The sequence below is a fragment of the Kogia breviceps genome, chromosome 8 (genome assembly GCF_026419965.1).
Source record: "Kogia breviceps isolate mKogBre1 chromosome 8, mKogBre1 haplotype 1, whole genome shotgun sequence".
Classification (NCBI taxonomy): Eukaryota; Metazoa; Chordata; class Mammalia; order Artiodactyla; family Physeteridae; genus Kogia; species Kogia breviceps.
In genome coordinates, this window is record NC_081317.1 from 110,865,600 (window position 1) to 110,883,629 (window position 18,030).

The following is an 18,030-nucleotide window of genomic DNA, read 5'->3' on the forward strand; positions in this document are numbered from 1 at the left end:
CGAACCCGTGTCCCCTGCATCGGCAGGCGGACTCTCAACCACTGCGCCACCAGGGAAGCCCTGTTCCTAGATTTTCTGATGATACTCATTCTGACTTCTGTGAGGTGATACCTCATTGTAGTTTTTTTTTTTTCTCATTGTAGTTTTGATGTGCGTTTCTCTAATATTTAGTGACGTTGAGCAGATTTTCATGTGCTTTTTGGCCATCTGTACATCTTGTTTGTAGAAATGTCTATTTAGGTCTTCTGCCCATTTTTTGAGTGGGTTGTTTTTTTAATACTGAGTTGCATGAGCTGTTTGTATATTTTGGAGATTAATCCTTTGTCCATTGATTCATTTGCAAATATTTTCTTCCATTCTGAGGGTTGTCTTTTCGTCTTGTTTATGGTTTCCTTTGCTGTGAAAAAGCTTTTAAGTTTCATTAGATCCCATTTTTTAATTTTTGTTTTTATTCCCATTACTTTAGGAGGTGGATCAAAAAAGGTCTTGCTGTGATTTATGTCAAAGAGTATTTTTCCTATGTTTTCCTCTAAGAGTTTTATAGTGTCCAGTCTTACATTTAGGTCTCTAATCCTTTTGAGTTTATTTTTGTGTATGGTGTTAGGGAGTGTTCTAATTTCATTCTTTTACATGTAGCTGTCCAGTTTTCCCAGCACCACTTACTGAAGAGACTGTCTTTTCTCCATTGTATATCTTTGCCTCCTCTGTTTTAGATGAGTTGACCATAGGTGCGTGGGTTTATCTCTGGGCTTTCTATCTTGTTCCATTGATCTATGTTTCTGTTTTTGTGCCACTACCATATTGTCTTGATGACTGTAGCTTTGTAGTACTGTCTGAAGGCAGGGAGTCTGATTCCTCCAGCTCCGTTTTTTTCCCTCAAGACTGCTTTGGCTATTAGGGGTCTTTTGTGTCTCCATACAAATTTTAAGATTTTTTTGTTCTAGTTCTGTAAAAAATGCCATTGGTAACTTGATAGGGATTGCATTGAACCTGTAGATTGCTTTGGGTAGTAGAGTCATTTTCACAATATTGATTCTTCCAATCCAAGAACATGGTATATCTCTCCATCTGTGTGTATGACCTTTAGTTTCTTTCATCAGTGTCTTACAGTTTGCATACAGGTCTTTTGTTTCCCTTGGTAGGTTTATTCCTAGGTATTTTATTCTTTTTTTTTGCAGTGGTAAATGGGAGTGTTTCCTTAATTTCTCTTTCAGATTTTTCATCATTAGTGTATAGGAATACAAGAGATTTCTGTGCATTAATTTCGTATCCTGTAACTTTACCAAATTCATTGCTTAGTTCTAGTAGTTTTCTGGTAGCATCTTTAGGATTCTCTATGTATAGTATCATGTCATCTGCGAACAGTGACAGTTTCACTTCTTCTTTTCCGATTTGTATTTCTTTTTCTTCTCTGATTGCTGTGGCTAGGACTTCCAAAACTATGTTGAATAAGAGTGGTGAGAGTGGACATTCTTGTCTTGTTCCTCATCTTAGAGGAAATGGTTTCAGTTTTTCACCATTGAGAATGATGTTTGCTGTGGCTTTGTCATATATGGCCTTTATTATGTTGAGGTAGGTTCCCTCTATGCCCACTTTCTGGAGCGCTTTTATCATAAATTGGTGTTGAATTTTGTCAAAAGCTTTTCCAGCATCTATTGAGATGATCATATGGTTTTTCTTCTTCAGTTTGTTAATGTGGTGTATCACATTGATTGATTTGCATGTATTGAAGAATCACTGCATCCCTGGGATAAATCCCACTTGATCATGGTGTATGATCCTTTTAATGTGTTGCTGGATTCTGTTTGCTAGTATTTTGTTGAGGATTTTTGCATCTATATTCATCAGTGATATTGGTCTGTAATTTTTTTTGTTGTTGTATCTTTGTCTGGTTTTGGTATCAGGGTGATGGTGGCATCATAGAATGAGTTTGGGAGTGTTCCTCCCTCTGCCATTTTTTAGAAGAGTTTGAGAAGGATGGGTGTTAGCTGTTCTCTAAATGTTTTATAGAATTCACCTGTGAAGCCATATGGTCCTGGACTTCTGTTTGTTGGAAGATTTTAAATCACCATTTCAATTTCATTACTTGTGATTGGTCTGTTCATATTTTCTATTTCTTCCTGGTTCAGTCTTGGAAGGTTATACCTTTGTAAGAATTTGTCCATTTCTTCCAGGTTGTCCATTTTATTGGCATAGTGTTCCTTGTAGTAGTCTCTTAGGATGCTTTGTTTTTCTGTTGTGTCTGTTGTAACTTCTCCTTTTCCTTTTCTGATTTTCTTGATTTGACTTCTCTCCCTCTTTTTCTTGATGAGTCTGGCTAATGGTTTATCAATTTTGTTTATCTTAAAAGAACCAGCTTTTAGTTTTATTGATCTTTGCTATTGTTTTCATTGTTTCTATTTCATTTACTTCTGCTCTGATCTTTGATTTCTTTCCTTCTGCTAACTTTGGGTTTAGTTTGTTCTTCTTTCTCTAGTTTCTTTAGGTGTAAGGTTAGATTGTTTGAGATTTTTCTTGTTTCTTGAGGTAGGCTTGTATAGCTATAAACTTCCCTCTTAGAACTGCTTTTACTGCCTCACAGAGGTTTTTTGGATGGTCATGTTCTCATTGTAATTTGTCTCTAGTTATGTTTTGACTTCTTCAGTGATCTCTTGGCTATTTGTAACGTATTGTTTAGCCTCCATGTGTTCGTGTTTAATTGATTTCTAATCTCATAGCATTGTGGTCAGAAAAGATGCTTGATATGATTTCAGTTTTCTTAAATTTACTGAGGCTTGATTTGTGATCCAAGATGTGATCTATCCTGGAGCATGTTCCATATGCACTTGAGAAGAAAGTGTAATCTGCTGTTTTTGGATGGAATGTCCTATAAATATCAGTTAAATCTATCTGATCTATTGTGTCATTTAAAGCTTGTGTTTCCTTTTTAATTTTCTGTTTGGATGATCTGTTCATTGGTGTAAGTGAGGTGTTAAAGTCCCCCACTATTATTGTGTTACTGTCAGTTTCCTCTTTTATAGCTTTTAGCAGTTGCCTTATGTATTGAGGTGCTCCTACGTTGGGTGCATATACATTTATAATTGATATAACTTCTTGGATTGATCCCTTGATCATTGTGTAGTGTCCTTGTCTCTTGTAACAGTCTTTATTTTAAAGTCTATTTTGTCTGATATGAGTATTGCTACTCCAGCTTTCTTTTGATTTCTTTTTGCATGGAATATCTTTTTCCATCCCCTCACTTTCAGTCTTTGTGTGTCCCTAGGTCTGAAGTGGGTCTCTTGTAGACAGCATATATATGGGTCTTGTTCTTTTTTTTTTTTTTTTAACATCTTTATTGGAGTATAATTGTTTTACAATAGTGTGTTAGTTTTCCCTCTACAACAAACTAAATCAGTTATACATACACACATGCTCCCACATCTCCTCCCTCTTGCATCACCCTCTCTCCCACCCTCCCTATCCCACCCCCCAAGGCGGTCACAAAGCACAGAGGTGATCTCCCTGTGCTATGCAGCAGCTTCCCACCAGCTATCTAATTTACATTTGATAGTGTATATATGTCCCTGCCACTCCCCCACTTCGTCACAGCCCACCCCTCCCCCTCCCCATATCCTCAAGTCCATGCTCCAGTAAGTCTGTGTTTTATTCCCGTCCTACCACTAATCTCTTCATGACATTTTTTTCCCTTAGAGTCCATATATATGTGTTAGCATATGGTATTTGTTTTTCTCCTTCTGACTTACTTCACTCTGTATGACAGACTCCAGGTCCATCCACCTCATTATAAATAACTCAGTTTCATTTCTTTTTATGGCTGAGTAATATTCCATTGTATATATGTGCCACATCTTCTTTATCCATTCATCTGTTGATGGACACTTAGGTTGCTTCCATGTCCTGGCTATTGTAAATAGAGCTGCAATGAACATTTTGGTACATGAGTCTTTCTGAATTATGGTTTTCTCAGGGTATATGCCCAGTAGTGGGATTGCTGGGTCGTATGGTAGTTCTATTTGTAGTTTTTTAAGGAACCTCCATACTGTTCTCCATAGCGGCTGTATCAATTTACATTCCCACCAGCAGTGCAAGAGGGTTCCCTTTTCTCCACACCCTCTCCAGCATTTATTTTTTCTAGAGTTTTTGATGATGGCCAATCTGACCGGTGTGAGATGATATCTCATTGTAGTTTTGATTTGCATTTCTCTAATGATTAATGAGGTTGAGCATTCTTTCATGTGTTTGTTAGCAATCTGTATATCTTCTTTGGAGAAATGTCTATTTAGTTCTTCTGCCCATTTTTGGATTGGGTTGTTTGTTTTTTTGTTATTGAGCTGCATGAGTTGCTTATAAATTTTGGAAATTAATCCTTTGTCATTTGCTTCATTTGCAAATATTTTCTCCCATTCTGAGGGTTGTCTTTTGGTCTTGTTTATGGTATCCTTTGCTGTGCAAAAGCTTTTAAGTTTCATTAGGTCCCATTTGTTTATTTGTGTTTTTATTTCCATTTCTCTAGGAGATGGGTCAAAAAGGATCTTGCTGTGATTTATGTCGTATAGTGTTCTGCCTATGTTTTCCTCTAAGAGTTTGATAGTGTCTGGCCTTACATTTAGGTCTTTAACCCATTTTGAGTTTATTTTTGTGTGTGGTGTTAGGGAGTGTTCTAATTTCATACTTTTACATGTAGCTGTCCAGTTTTCCCAGCACCACTTATTGAAGAGGCTGTCTTTTCTCCACTGTATATCCTTCCCTCCTTTATCAAAGATAAGGTGACCATATGTGTGTGGGTTTATCTCTGGGCTCTCTATCCTGTTCCATTGATCTATATTTCTGTTTTTGTGCCAGTACCATATTGTCTTAATTACTGTAGCCTTGTAGTAGAGTCTGAAGTCAGGGAGCCTAATTCCTCCAGCTCCATTTCTCGTTCTCAAGATTGCTTTGGCTATTCGGGGTCTTTTGTGTTTCCATACAAATTGTGAAATTTTTTGTTCTAGTTCTGTAAAAAATGCCAGTGGTAATTTGATAGGGATTGCATTGAATCGGTAGATTGCTTTGGGTAGTATAGTCATTTTCACTATGTTGATTCTTCCAATCCAAGAACATGGTATATTTCTCCACCTATTTGTACCCTCTTTAATTTCTTTCATCAGTGTCTTATAGTTTTCTGCATACAAGTCTTTTGTCTCCTTAGGTAGGTTTATTCCTAGATATTTTATTCTTTTTGTTGCAATGGTAAATGGGAGTGTTTTCTTAATTTTACTCTCAGATTTTTCATCATTAGTATATAAGAATGCCAGAGATTTCTGTGCAATAATTTTGTATCCTGCAACTTTACCAAATTCATTGATTAGCTCTAGTAGTTTTCTGGTAGCATCCTTAGGATTCTCTATGTATAGTATCATGTCATCTGCAAACAGTGACAGCTTTACTTCTTCTTTTCCTATTTGGATTCCTTTTATTTCTTTTTCTTCTCTGATTGCTGTGGCTAGAACTTCCAAAACTATGTTGAATAAGAGTGGTGAGAGTGGGCAACCTTGTCTTGTTCCTGATCTTAGTGGAAATGGTTTCAGTTTTTCACCATTGAGAACGATGCTAGCTGTGGGTTTGTCATATATGGCCTTTATTATGTTGAGGAAAGTTCCCTGTATGCCTACTTTCTGCAAAGTTTTTATCATAAATGAGTGTTGAATTTTGTCAAAAGCTTTCTCTGCATCTATTGAGATGATCATATGGTTTTTCTCCTTCAGTTTGTTGATATGGTGTATCACGTTGATTGATTTGCGTATATTGAAGAATCCTTGCATTCCTGGGATAAACCCCACTTGATCATGGTGTATGATCCTTTTAATGTGCTGTTGGATTCTGTTTGCTAATATTTTGTTGAGGCTTTTTGCATCTATGTTCATCAGTGATATTGGCCTGTAGTTTTCTTTCTTTGTGACGTCTTTGTCTGGTTTTGGTATCAGGGTAATGTTGGCCTCATAGAATGAGTTTGGGAGTGTTCCTCCCTCTGCTATCTGTTGGAAGAGTTTGAGAAGGATAGGTGTTAGCTCTTCTCTAAATGTTTGATAGAATTCGCCTGTGAAACCATCTGGTCCTGGGCTTTTGTTTGCTGGAAGATTTTTAATCACAGTTTCAATTTCAGTGCTTGTGATTGGTCTGTTCATATTTTCTATTTCTTCCTGGTTCAGTCTCAGCAGGTTGTGCATTTCTAAGAATTTGTCCATTTCTTCCAGGTTGTCCATTTTATTGGCATACAGTTGCTTGTAGTAATCTCTAATAATCTTTTGTATTTCTACAGTGTCCGTTGTTATATCTCCTTTTTCATTTCTAATTCTATTGATTTGAATCTTCTCCCTTTTATTCTTGATGAGTCTGGCTAATGGTTTATCAATTTTATTTATCTTCTCAAAGAACCAGCTTTTACTTTTATTGATCTTTGCTATTGTTTCCTTCACTTCTTTTTCATTTATTTCTGATCTGATCTTTATGATTTCTTTCCTTCTGCTAAATTTGGGGGTTTTTTGTTCTTCTTTCTCTAATTGCTTTAAGTGCAAAGTTAGGTTGTTTATTCGAGATGTTTCCTGTTTCTTAAGGTATGATTGTATTGCTATAAACTTCCCTCTTAGAACTGCTTTTGCTGTATCCCATAGGTTTTGGGTCGTTGTGTCTCCATTGTCATTTGTTTCTAAGTATTTTTTGATTTCCTCTTTGATTTCTTCAGTGATCACTTCGTTATTAAGTAGTGTATTGTTTAGCCTCCATGTGTTTGTATTTTTTACAGATCTTTTCCTATAATTGATATCTAGTCTCATAGCGTTGTGGTCGGAAAAGATACTTGATACGATTTCAATTTTCTTAAATTTGCCAAGGCTAGATTTGTGACCCAATATATGATCAATCCTGGAGAATGTTCCATGAGCACTTGAGAAAAATGTGTATTCTGTTGTTTTTGGATGGAATGTCCTATAAATATCAATTAAGTCCATCTTGTGTAATGTATCATTTAAAGCTTGTGTTTCCTTATTTATTTTCATTTTGGATGATCTGTCCATTGGTGAAAGTGGGGTGTTAAAGTCCCCCATTATAATTGTGTTACTGTCGATTTCCCCTTTTAAGGCTGTTAGTATTTGCCTTATGTATTGAGGTGCTCCTATGTTGGATGCATAAATATTTACAATTGTTATATCTTCTTCATGGATCGATCCCTTGATCATTATGTAGTGTCCTTCTTTGTCTCTTGTAATAGTCTTTATTTTAAAGTCTATTTTGTCTGATATGAGAATTGCTACTCCAGCTTTCTTCTGATTTCCATTTGCATGGAATATCTTTTTCCATCCCCTTACTTTCAGTCTGTATGTGTCCCTAGGTCTGAAGTGGGTCTCTTGTAGACAGCATATATATGGGTCTTGGTTTTGTATCCATTCAGCCAGTCTGTGTCTTTTGGTGGGAGCATTTAATCCATTTACATTTAAGGTAATTATCGATATGTATGTTCCTATTACCATTTACTTAATTGTTTCGGGTTGTTCTTGTAGGCCTTTTCCTTCTCTTGTGTTTCTTGCCTAGAGAAGTTCCTTTAGGATTTGTTGTAGAGCTGGTTTGGTGGTGCTGAACTCTCTCAGTTTTTGCTTGTCTGTAAAGGTTTTAATTTCTCCATCAAATCTGAATGAGATCCTTGCTGGGTAGAGTAATCTTGGTTGTAGGTTTTTTTCCTTCATCACTTTAAATATGTCCTGCCACTCCCTTCTGGCTTGTAGAGTTTCTGCTGAAAGATCAGATGTTAATCTTATGGGGATTCCCTTGTGTGTTATTTGTTGTTTTTCCCTTGCTGCTTTTAATATGTTTTCTTTGTATTTAATTTTTGACAGTTTGATTATTATGTGTCTTGGCGTATTTCTCTTTGGGTTTATCCTGTATGGAACTCTCTGTGCTTCCTGGACTTGATTGACTATTTCCTTTCCTATATTAGGGAAGTTTTCAACTATAATCTCTTCAAATATTTTCTCAGTCCCTTTCTTTTTCTCTTCTTCTGGGACCCCTATAATTCGAATGTTGGTGCGTTTAATGTTGTCCCAGAGGTCTCTGAGACTGTCCTCAGTTCTTTTCATTCTTTTTTCTTTCTTCTGCTCTGCAGTAGTTATTTCCACTATTTTATCTTCCAGGTCACTTATCCGTCCTTCTGCCTCAGTTATTCTGCTATTGATCCCATCTAGAGTATTTTTAATTTCATTTATTGTGTTGCTCATCGTTTCTTGCTTCCTCTTTATTTCTTCTAGGTCCCTGTTGACTGTTTCTTGCAAATTGTCTATTCTATTTCCAAGATTTTGCATCATCTTCACCATCATTATTCTAAATTCTCTTTCAGGTAGATTGGCTATTACCTCTTCATCTGTTAGGTCTGGTGTGTTTTTATCTTGCTCCTTCATCTGTTGTGTGTTTTTCTGTCTTCTCATTTCGCTTATCTTACTGTGTTTGAGGTCTCCTTTTTGCACGCTGCAGGTTCGTAGTTCCTGTTGTTTTTGGTGTCTGTCCCCAGTGGCTAAGGTTGGTTCAGTGGGTTGAGTAGATTCCCAGGTTGGGGGGGACTAGTGCCTCTGTTCTGATGGATGAGCCTGGATCTTGTCTTTCTGGTGGGCAGGTCCTCGTCTGGTGGTGTGTTTGGGGATGTTGGTAACCTTATTATGATTTTAGGCAGCCTCTCTGCTAATGGATGGGGCTGTAGACCTGTCTTGTTCTTTGTTGGGGATAGGGTGTCCAGCACTGTTCTTTGCTGGTCCTTGAGTGAAGCTGGGTCTTGGTGTTGAGATGGAGGTCTCTGGGAGATTTTTCGCCGTCTGATATTACGTGGAGCTCGGAGGTCTCTTGTGGACTAGTGTCTAGAGGTTGGTTCTCCCACCTCAGGGACACCGCCCTGGTGCCTGGCTGGGGCGCCAAGAACCTTTAATCCACACGGCTCAAAATAAAAGGTAGAATAAATAGAGAGGAAAGAAAAGGAAGGAAGGAGGGAGGGAGGGAAGGGAGGAAGAAAGGAAGGAAGAAATGAAGGAAGGAAGCAAGAAAGGAAGGAAGGAAGGTGCAGAGGAAGAAAGGGAGGAAGGAAGAGAGGAAGGGAAGGAAGAAAGGAGGGAAGAAAGGAAGGAAGAAAGGAAGAAAGAAAGGGAGAAGACAGAGTAGTATAAAGTATAGTTATTAAAATAAAAAATAATTATTAAGAAGAAAAGTTTCCTTTAAAAAAAAAAAACAGAAAAATGGGTCGGTCTAACCCTAGGACAAATGGTGCAAGCAAAGCTATACAGACAAAATCTCACACAGCATCACACACATACACACTCATAAAAAGAAAAAAAAGGGGAAAATAATAGTATATCTTGCTCTCAAAGTCCACCTCCTCAACTTGGGATGATTCATTGTCTATTCAGGTTTTCAACAGATGCAGGGCACTTCAAGTTGATTGTGGAGCTTTAATCCGCCGCTTCTGAGGCTGCTGGGAGAGACCTCCCCCTCTCCTCTCTGTTCGCACAGCTCCTGGGGTTCAGCTTTGGACTTGGTCCCGCCTCTGCGTGTAGGTTGTCCGAGGGCGACTGCCCTTCGCTCAGACAGGACGATGTTAAAGGAGCAGTTGATTCGGGGGCTCCAGTTCACTCAGGCTGGGGGGAGGGAGTGGCACGGGGGCGGGGCGAGTCCGCGGCGGCAGAGGCCGACGTGATGCTGCACAGGCCCAAGGCGCGCCGTGCGTTCTCCCGGGGAAGCTGTCCCTGGATCCTGGGACCCCGGCAGTGGCGGACTGCACGGGCTCCCGGGAGGGCCGGTGTGGAGAGTGACCTGTGCTCACACACAGGCCTCTTGGTGGTGGCAGCAGCAACCTTAGCGTCTGACACCCGTCTCTACTGTCCGTGCCGACAGCAGCGGCTCGCGCCCGTTTCTGGAGCTCCTCTACGCGGTGCTCTTAATACCCTCACCTCACACCCAAGGAAGCAGAGAGGCAAGAAAAAGTCTCTTGTCTCTTCGGCAGCTCCACGCCCGCTTCTAGGGCTCCTTTAAGCGGCGCACTTAATCCCCTCTCCTGGCGCCCAGGCAGCAAAGAGGGAGGAAAAGGTCTCTTGCCTCTTCGGCAGCTCCAGACTTCTCCCGAACTCCCTCCCAGCCAGCCGTGGCGCACTAGCCCCCTTCAAGCTGTCTTCACTCTGCCAACTCCAGACCTTTCCCTGGGATCCGACTGAAGCCCAAGCCTCAGCTCCCGGCCCCGCCCGCCTCGGCGGGCGAGCAGACAAGCCTCTTGGGCTGGTGAGTGCCGGTCGGCACCGATCCTCTGCGGGAATCTCTCCGCTTTGCCCTCCGCACCCCTGTGGCTGAGCTGTCCTCCGCGGCTCTGGAGCTTCCCCCTCCGGCGCCCGCAGTCTTCGCCCGCGAAGGGGCCTCTAGTGTGTGGGAGTCTTTCCTCCTTCACGGCTCCCTCCCACTGGCGTAGGTCCCGTCCCTATTCTTTTGTCCCTGTTTATTCTTTTTTCTTTTGCCCTACCCAGATATGTGGGGAGTTTCTTGCCTTTTTGGAGGTCTGAGGTCTTCTGCCAGCGTTCGGTGGGTGTTCTATAGGAGAAGTTCCACGTGTAGATGTATTTCTGATGTCTCTGTGAGGAGGAAGGAGATCTCCGCGTCTTACTCTTCCGCCATCTTTAAGCCGTCTCTGGGTCTTGTTCTTTTATCCATTCAGCAAGCCTGTGTCTTTTGGTTGGAGCATTTAATCCATTCACATTTAAGGTAATTATCAATATGTATGTTCCTATTACCATTTTTTAAATTGTTATGGGTTTGTTTTTGTAGGTCCTTTTCTTCTCTTGTGTTTCCCTCTTAGAGAAGTTCCTGTAGCATTTGTTGTAGAGGTGGTTTGGTGGTGCTGAATTCTCTTAGCTTTTGTCTGTGAAGCTTTTGATTTCTCCATTGAGTCTGAATGAGATCCTTGCCGGGTAGAGTAATCTTGGTTGTAGGCTCTTCCCTCTCATCACTTTAAATATATCATACCAGTCCCTTCTGGCTTGTAGAGTTTCTGCTGAGAAATCAGCTGTTAACCTTATGTGGGGGTTCCCTCAGAGTGACTTCTTGAATACTGTATTCAGTTTTACTCTTTCAATACCACAAGATTGCTGTATATTTTAGAGTATAATAAAACACAGATGTGAATTGTGAAAAAATGAGAAGGATTATAATGCATGGGATTATATATTAACCACAACCATTGTGTGTATCTTTTTCCCTTCTGTTTTCCTTTTGTGGATTCAATAGGTATTTTTCTGCGTTGGAACAGATCTTCCAAGTATTTGGATGAAGCATATGAAGAAATGGTTAACATCATTGAATATAACAAGGAATTACAAGCAAAAGTAAATATCCTTAGGCGGCAGTTGGCAGAACTGGAGACTGAGGATGGGATGCAGGAGAGCCCCTGAATTCCAGATCCCCTGCAGCCCTCGGAGGACCATCCCAACTGGTATCCCATTTCTGTCTCCCTTGCCCTTCAGTTCACTTTCACACAGTAGCCTTAAACTTAAGGCTTTAGATGTGAGAACCTTCTAATATAATGGACTCCTCAAAAATTTATGAATGGAACTTACTGTAATTATTCATGTTTCATGTGGCCTGTTAGGCCTCTTCACTTTGGGAGCAGGAAGGAGGTGCTAGTCATTTTATTTTACATGAAGCAAGTGACCTATTTAATGCCATTTGTGTATATGCCATTTCCCCTAAGCTTTTCTCTGCATCCACTTTCCAAACAGTGCTCCAGACCAGTCAAGAATATGATTAATCTCTTAGGGAATGTCTGTTAGTTTAAAAAAAGGATCAGACTTTGAATCACTCCAAATATCGAAATATTTTTCAAACCTGAAATGGTTGGTAAAGGAATAATTTTGTGTTTAACATGCCATTTCCAATATCTTTGCCACATAAAAAAGCCATTCTCTTTCAAATAGTTTTGGACTGACAGAGCTGAATTCATCCTCATTCTGATTTGTCAAGAAAGCAAAAGCTGAATATTTATTCAAGGTAAATTATTTTTACAAGGGCAACAGCTATAGTTCGCTGATATTTACATTAAGAAGTAAATTTATTGTGACACTAAAATATGTGCAATATAGAAATAAAGTAGGAATTTGTTACTGATTAAGCTATCATTAGTGTTGAATTGGTTTTTCAGGGTTTTGACACACGTTAAATATGTGTCAAATGCTGGATGTAACGTTAAACCGTCATTTAGAATAGATGTTAATTTGTTAATGATTAAGCTACAAATACGGTTTCCTTAAACCAGAGATGCACTGCCCTTGTCTGTAGTTCTTATTGCACTGGTTTATGTACGGATATGTGTGTTTTATTGTGTTTTATTTTATTTTAAAATATTCTAAGAGTTTACTAATGCTAAGGTTAAAATTTTCTTATTGTCTTGAGCCTTTTGAACATTATCTTGACTCTGCTGATTTGTTCATTATATGTTAGGCAAATAATAATTTAAGTGGAGGTGAAAGTTTATGAACATGATGCAGCTATGTTTTAAACTTCAGAAGCCAATTTGAAATGTTTCAATGTTACAGAAACAATGATGCCTATATTTATGTGCTATGCTGGTTTATGCCTGTAATTCTAAAAGTTTGTGGTTTGGTGCTTTCCTTATACAATTTTGTTTTGTGGCACAGGTCGTTTTAACAGATACTGTCAATTCTAGTTCTCCTTTAAAAGGATAGTTGAAGGGCAGTCTTTAATACCGTTTCCATCCCATCTATATATAACCATTTCATTGTAAAACACACCAAAACAGAACCCTGCTTTAGGGCTATGTACTGAGTTAAAATTTTAATTCTTCAAAATCGACTGTAGCAAAATCTGTGTCCACATTTAGAAGCCTTAGAAAGTGGCAAACACTTTTTATCTCCAGTTGCCCAAACTTTTTTTTTTCTTCCTGTTTCCTCAGACTTGTAGCAAAAGGCTAGACAGCAATCCACAGTTAGAGCTCTCTTTTGGTAAATTTGTCTGCTTTCTCCTCTAAGCCCAGTTTTATTCTGACCTGTTTTGTTGGCTATAGTTACGAATCTTGGGGCATTAAAGCCCTCACCTAAAGGCTAATAAGGCAAGGAGCAAAGAAGATGTACTTTCTTGCTGTAGATATCTGTGTGTTGTGTGAAATGTCTGTATTTTTTTAAAAGAGGAAACACCCTAGCATTTTATGGATCCTCAAAATTGAAGAAGGAGCCTTTTTCTCCTCAGTTAATGGACCCATAAGGAAAACCATATAGAGATTTTCTTTTAGTGATTCTTTAGAAGTGACTCTCACTGGTAATATTAATTGGCCATAAGGCTTCTGTGGGTGGAAACTTAGGAGGGATTTTTTATTAGGCTTGGTCATGGAGAAATTGTATGCCATTAACTTATACCTGTCTTCCTGATGAACATTTTACATGTGAGCCAGAGTACAGTAATAGTATAATGTTTCAATTTCTTTTTCTTTCTCTTATTGAGACAGCAGTCATAAGCTGTTTGGACAAGTTTGTGTTTTAGTGTTAATTTATAATTAGGGATTGTCCAAACCTCAGTTCAGTTTACAGGGTGTAAAAACAAACTTTGATATCAGTACACTTTCAAAGGTGTCATCTAATAAGGCAAATACTAAAGTTTCCCCAAGCTTGAGAACTCTGTCAAAGACAAGTGCTTTATCAATATAATTTGAAGAGAGTTTTTAGTAATACTATTAAGTTACTCATCCTTTGGATGAAAAGAATAATTACAGTGGATATACTTATGAGAAGCTAGTTATTAAAGGTTAAGTTTGGAGAATTGTCTTTGCTAAATATGGCTTTAAAAACTTTAATGAAGAGAATGATGGCCGAATTAGTGAGCATGCAGATTACCCTATTACAAGCCAATAATAAAGTGAGATATAATCATTATTGTGAAGGCTGGTTTACATTTTTGGAATGCAAAAAAGTAAGCCCCACAAAGAATATTTTTAAAATATTGCTACTGTACAGGGATCCTTAGATTTAAATTAATAATTTTTTAAAAATCAGAAGAACATAGTTTGGTTATATAAAAATGCTGAAACTTTTTGGGTGGTCTAAAGCTTTTCAGTAGTTTGAATTTTTCATTTTGATTTTATTAAATGGGAAGAAAACAAGCAGAAATTATAAAACCTTACAGGTTTAAGACACCTATAAATTCGTTTTATTTCTAAGAAAAATTAGGCCTTTGAAGCAAGTTTTTAAAGTGATTTTTGGGAAAACTTTGGAAGACAACAGATAGATAGTCATTTAAGATCCGTATGGAGAATTTAAAAACTTTTCTTTGAATTCTAAAGCCTGATTTTGTAGAGGTGATATGTCACTGCTTTTCATTTTAAAGGATGAAAATTTAGTGAGATTTTAGTCTTTGATTCAGTCAGTATTTATGTTAAATTTAAAAAGTCAATATCATGGAAAAGATTTGACCAGTAATTGTCTCTTGAAGTGAAAAACAGGGGGAATATTTTGCTGCACTTAAAAATAATCTGCTTAAGATGTAACTCTTAAAGTTATCTGGTTTCAAGATTAGCTGTTTTAATTGTCAGTTTTAACCAAGTCATCAGGTTCACTCACTATCAGACCTTAACCTGAGACACAGTTTTGGTATTTACCCATATCCAGATTTAATGAATTAAAATGACATGAGTCTATTAGGAGCACTCTTTATCAGAGAGGTATTTCCTGGACAAAAAGTGGGCAATATTTAGAACAGTTAGTCCCCTGGTTCTGGAAGCTTTGAAATGTATGAGAGAATGAAGTCATTCATTCAGTACCTCTGATACAAGTTTATCCTATACCTCAAGACAAAGATTAATTATTTCTTATTCTTTAACATGGCTCAGATCTTCCCCCTCCAGAGCTGGTACAATAAGTTATTATAGGTAGTATTTTTGTGTAATTCACCGTATTAACAAAAAACAGGAAAAGACTGGTTTCTACATTAATATTCTCAGATGGTATGAAATGCTAATTTTTGTTTTCTTGAATAAAACGACTTCTGCCTTCACTCAGTCCTTATAATCTAGTGTCCACAGCATTTTCTTCCTTTAAACCAAAAGCCCAGAAACTCTAGGGCTAGGTTTTAGAAAGTCTGAACTTGTAATCTAAATTCCCTTTAAAATAAACTAATGTCCTATTTTTGAACTACAGTGCAGAACTGTAGTTTCTGCTTAATTAATGAAAAATAACGGGGCTCACTGCAGATACTACATTGTCGAGAAAAATACTTCATGATGAGAGCTTACTGTCTTCTAGGGCCATTCTGTTTGCCTGTGAGTATACAGATTAAATATATTTGTGATTTGTAATAAAAACAAGTTGTGCAACACTGCCTGTGTCTGTCTGCCCAAGACATCTGCTTCACTTTTTCAAATGCATGTATTTTTGGAGAGGTGGATTCTTCTACACAAATACACCCTGAGTTCTGCTTTTTAGAATCCTTATAGATCTATTATCATCTACACTGAAAGTGTTGTACTTGCACAACTTAGTTATTTTTTAAAATAAATTTAAAATTTAAAAAGTATGTATTTCTTCAGTAGCCATGTATTTGAATTGTACTCTTGATATATTTGAATGTGACTCTGGGATATAAGTGCACTATTATTCATTTCTAACACAATAAAACTGCACTGTATGGCAAATGGGTCTGTAATGTATGCTTTGCTAAAACCTCAGAGTACTGTAATGTACAGGTTTCTACGTGATGAATCTGTCAGCATATAGGGGAAATCCTGAACTTCTGTTAAGTCTGTGTAACATTTTAATATTATTTGTAATGTTTCCTTAAGTGGTAAGTTCACTTATGTCCTAAGACTGGAATCATTTATCTTGAGTTGGCTGCTTTGTCAAGCTTGGTTTACTGAATCAAACAAACCTGTCAAACATGGTACTGTTATCTTAGTGTATGAGATTTATGTGTCATGTTCTCCCTCTGCCTCAGAGGACTGTTGCACAGATGCTAGTGTTAAATATCTATAGACAATGGTAATAAACTTTGAATACATTCAAATGCACTAAATTAAATCTATAGGCTGACTTTTTTTCAAATATTTGTGAAGGTTTGGCAGTGTCTTGATTAAAATTGCTATATATATATTTGGACCTTATATTTTGAAAAAATTCAGATCTGCAAAAAAGTTGCAAAATAGTACAGTGATATTCCTTAAATATTCAATCTAGGTGAACAGTATGACATTTTTTTTCACATTTGCTTTAACACCCTTGAGTGTGTGTGTGTATGTATGATTACTATTATTTTGCTGAAACATTTGAGGGTAAGCTGCAGACATCAAGACCTTTCCACCTAAATACTTTTCACCTATATCTCCCAAGAATTAGGAGTATATATTACACGTACTATTTATTCAGTATGTATTGATGTGAATAAATCAATGAGAGAAAAGGCAAAGCTCCTCCTTAGGGTAGAATGCCAACTATGAAATATAGAAAGAATGATGACATTAGAAAATCACTGTTTAGTCACTAGTAATAACTGATCTAGGGAATCACTGTCAGTGGATGCTAAAACTAGCAGGTGAAAGTTTGAGCAAAAGCATATAGTCTCAAAGTATCTTTCCATAAAATACCAGTTACAAAGAGGAAAACAGTAACTTTACAGTGAAGGAACCTGGTAGATACCACCTAATCCAAACATAATTAACATCACTAGTAATGGAACAAATCAACATCATGTGCCTTCTGATAGAATCCACTGAGAACACAGCATCACTTACAGCATTTTTTGCAAAAAACAAAAAGCACAACCTGAATCTAATTATGAGGAAGCATCAGGCAAACATTAAATTGAGGGACATTCTACCAAATAAGTCTGTATTCTTGTAAATTATGGAGCTTTGTATTCTTGTAAACTATGGAGCTTATAGAGGAAAAGGAAAGACTGAAAACGTATTTGTAAGCTTAAATTTTTTTTTTTTTTTTTTTTTGCGGTACATGGGCCTCTCACTGTTGTGGCCTCTTCCGTTGTGGAGCGCAGGCTCAGCGGCCATGGCTCATGAGCCCCCCAGACCGGGGCATGAACCTGTGTCCCCTGCATTGGCAGGCGGACTCAACCACTGTGCCACCAGGGAAGCCGTAAAATCATTTTTAAAAAATTTAAAAGCACAAAGTGGACAGAAAATAGTACCTATGCAAAGGTATAAAATTAAAATGAGAAAATATTTCAGCTGATGAAAATTATCCCCCAGTAAACAAAACATTAAGCAAAATAAAACTCTAACACACATTCCAAAAGGAATAAATACCTTTAAACAAAATTTCTGTATATGATATGGAAAAAAAAGTCAAATGAGAAATCAGAAAACTCAAAACAGAAATAACCAAAAATGAAACAGGAAGGTAGAAAACAAGAGTTAAATGAACTCAGGAAAGAATTTGAGGAATAAAGACAAAGTCATTTTGAAGGTGAGATTACTCAAGGGAGAATAGGTTCAACTGAAGATTTATTTAAAAACGTTGAAGAAAAGTATGAAAGGCCAAGAGTGAAAATAAAAATAGTAAGCAAAAAGGATGAGAGAGAAAGTGATGGACATAGAGGACACTTAGAGAAGAGCCAATATATGAATAATCGGAGTCCCTGAAGAAGAAAAATGAAATAATGGAACAAGACAAATATTTAAACCTATAATCCAAGAAATGTTTCCAGAAATAAGAGAAAGTCTGAGTAGACTTGGATCCAGACTGGTCAGTTTCAAGACATATCCTAGTAAAATCATTACACTTTACATATGAAGAGGGGGTAAAAATCCCCAGGGCCTCTAGGCAAAGAGTCATTTAAAATCAGGTTGCAGCAGATGAAGGAGCAAGGTGAAAACCCACCACACCAAACAAATGAGGAAATATGCAGTCTACCTGAAAAAGAATTCAGAGTAATGACAGTGAAGATGATCCAAAATCTTGGAAATAGAATGGAGAAAATACAAGAAATGTTTAACAAGGACCTAGAAGAACTAAAGACCAAACAAAT

General features: G+C 37.6%; 1 protein-coding gene and 1 long non-coding RNA gene across 2 annotated transcripts in view; one reads left to right on the plus strand and one right to left on the minus strand.

Annotated features, from left to right (window-relative positions):
* Nucleotides 1-16,062, plus strand: part of MTMR9 (myotubularin related protein 9) — a 92,097-nt gene extending 76,035 nt beyond the window's left edge. Inside the window, exon 10 of the mRNA XM_059071299.2 lies at nt 11,281-16,062. Coding sequence (XP_058927282.1) covers nt 11,281-11,444 — 164 coding nt within the window. The 3' untranslated portion in view covers nt 11,445-16,062. The remainder of the gene's footprint in view (nt 1-11,280) is intronic.
* Nucleotides 1-18,030, minus strand: part of LOC136794624 (uncharacterized) — a 157,974-nt gene that overhangs the window by 8,567 nt on the left and 131,377 nt on the right. The window lies entirely within an intron of this gene.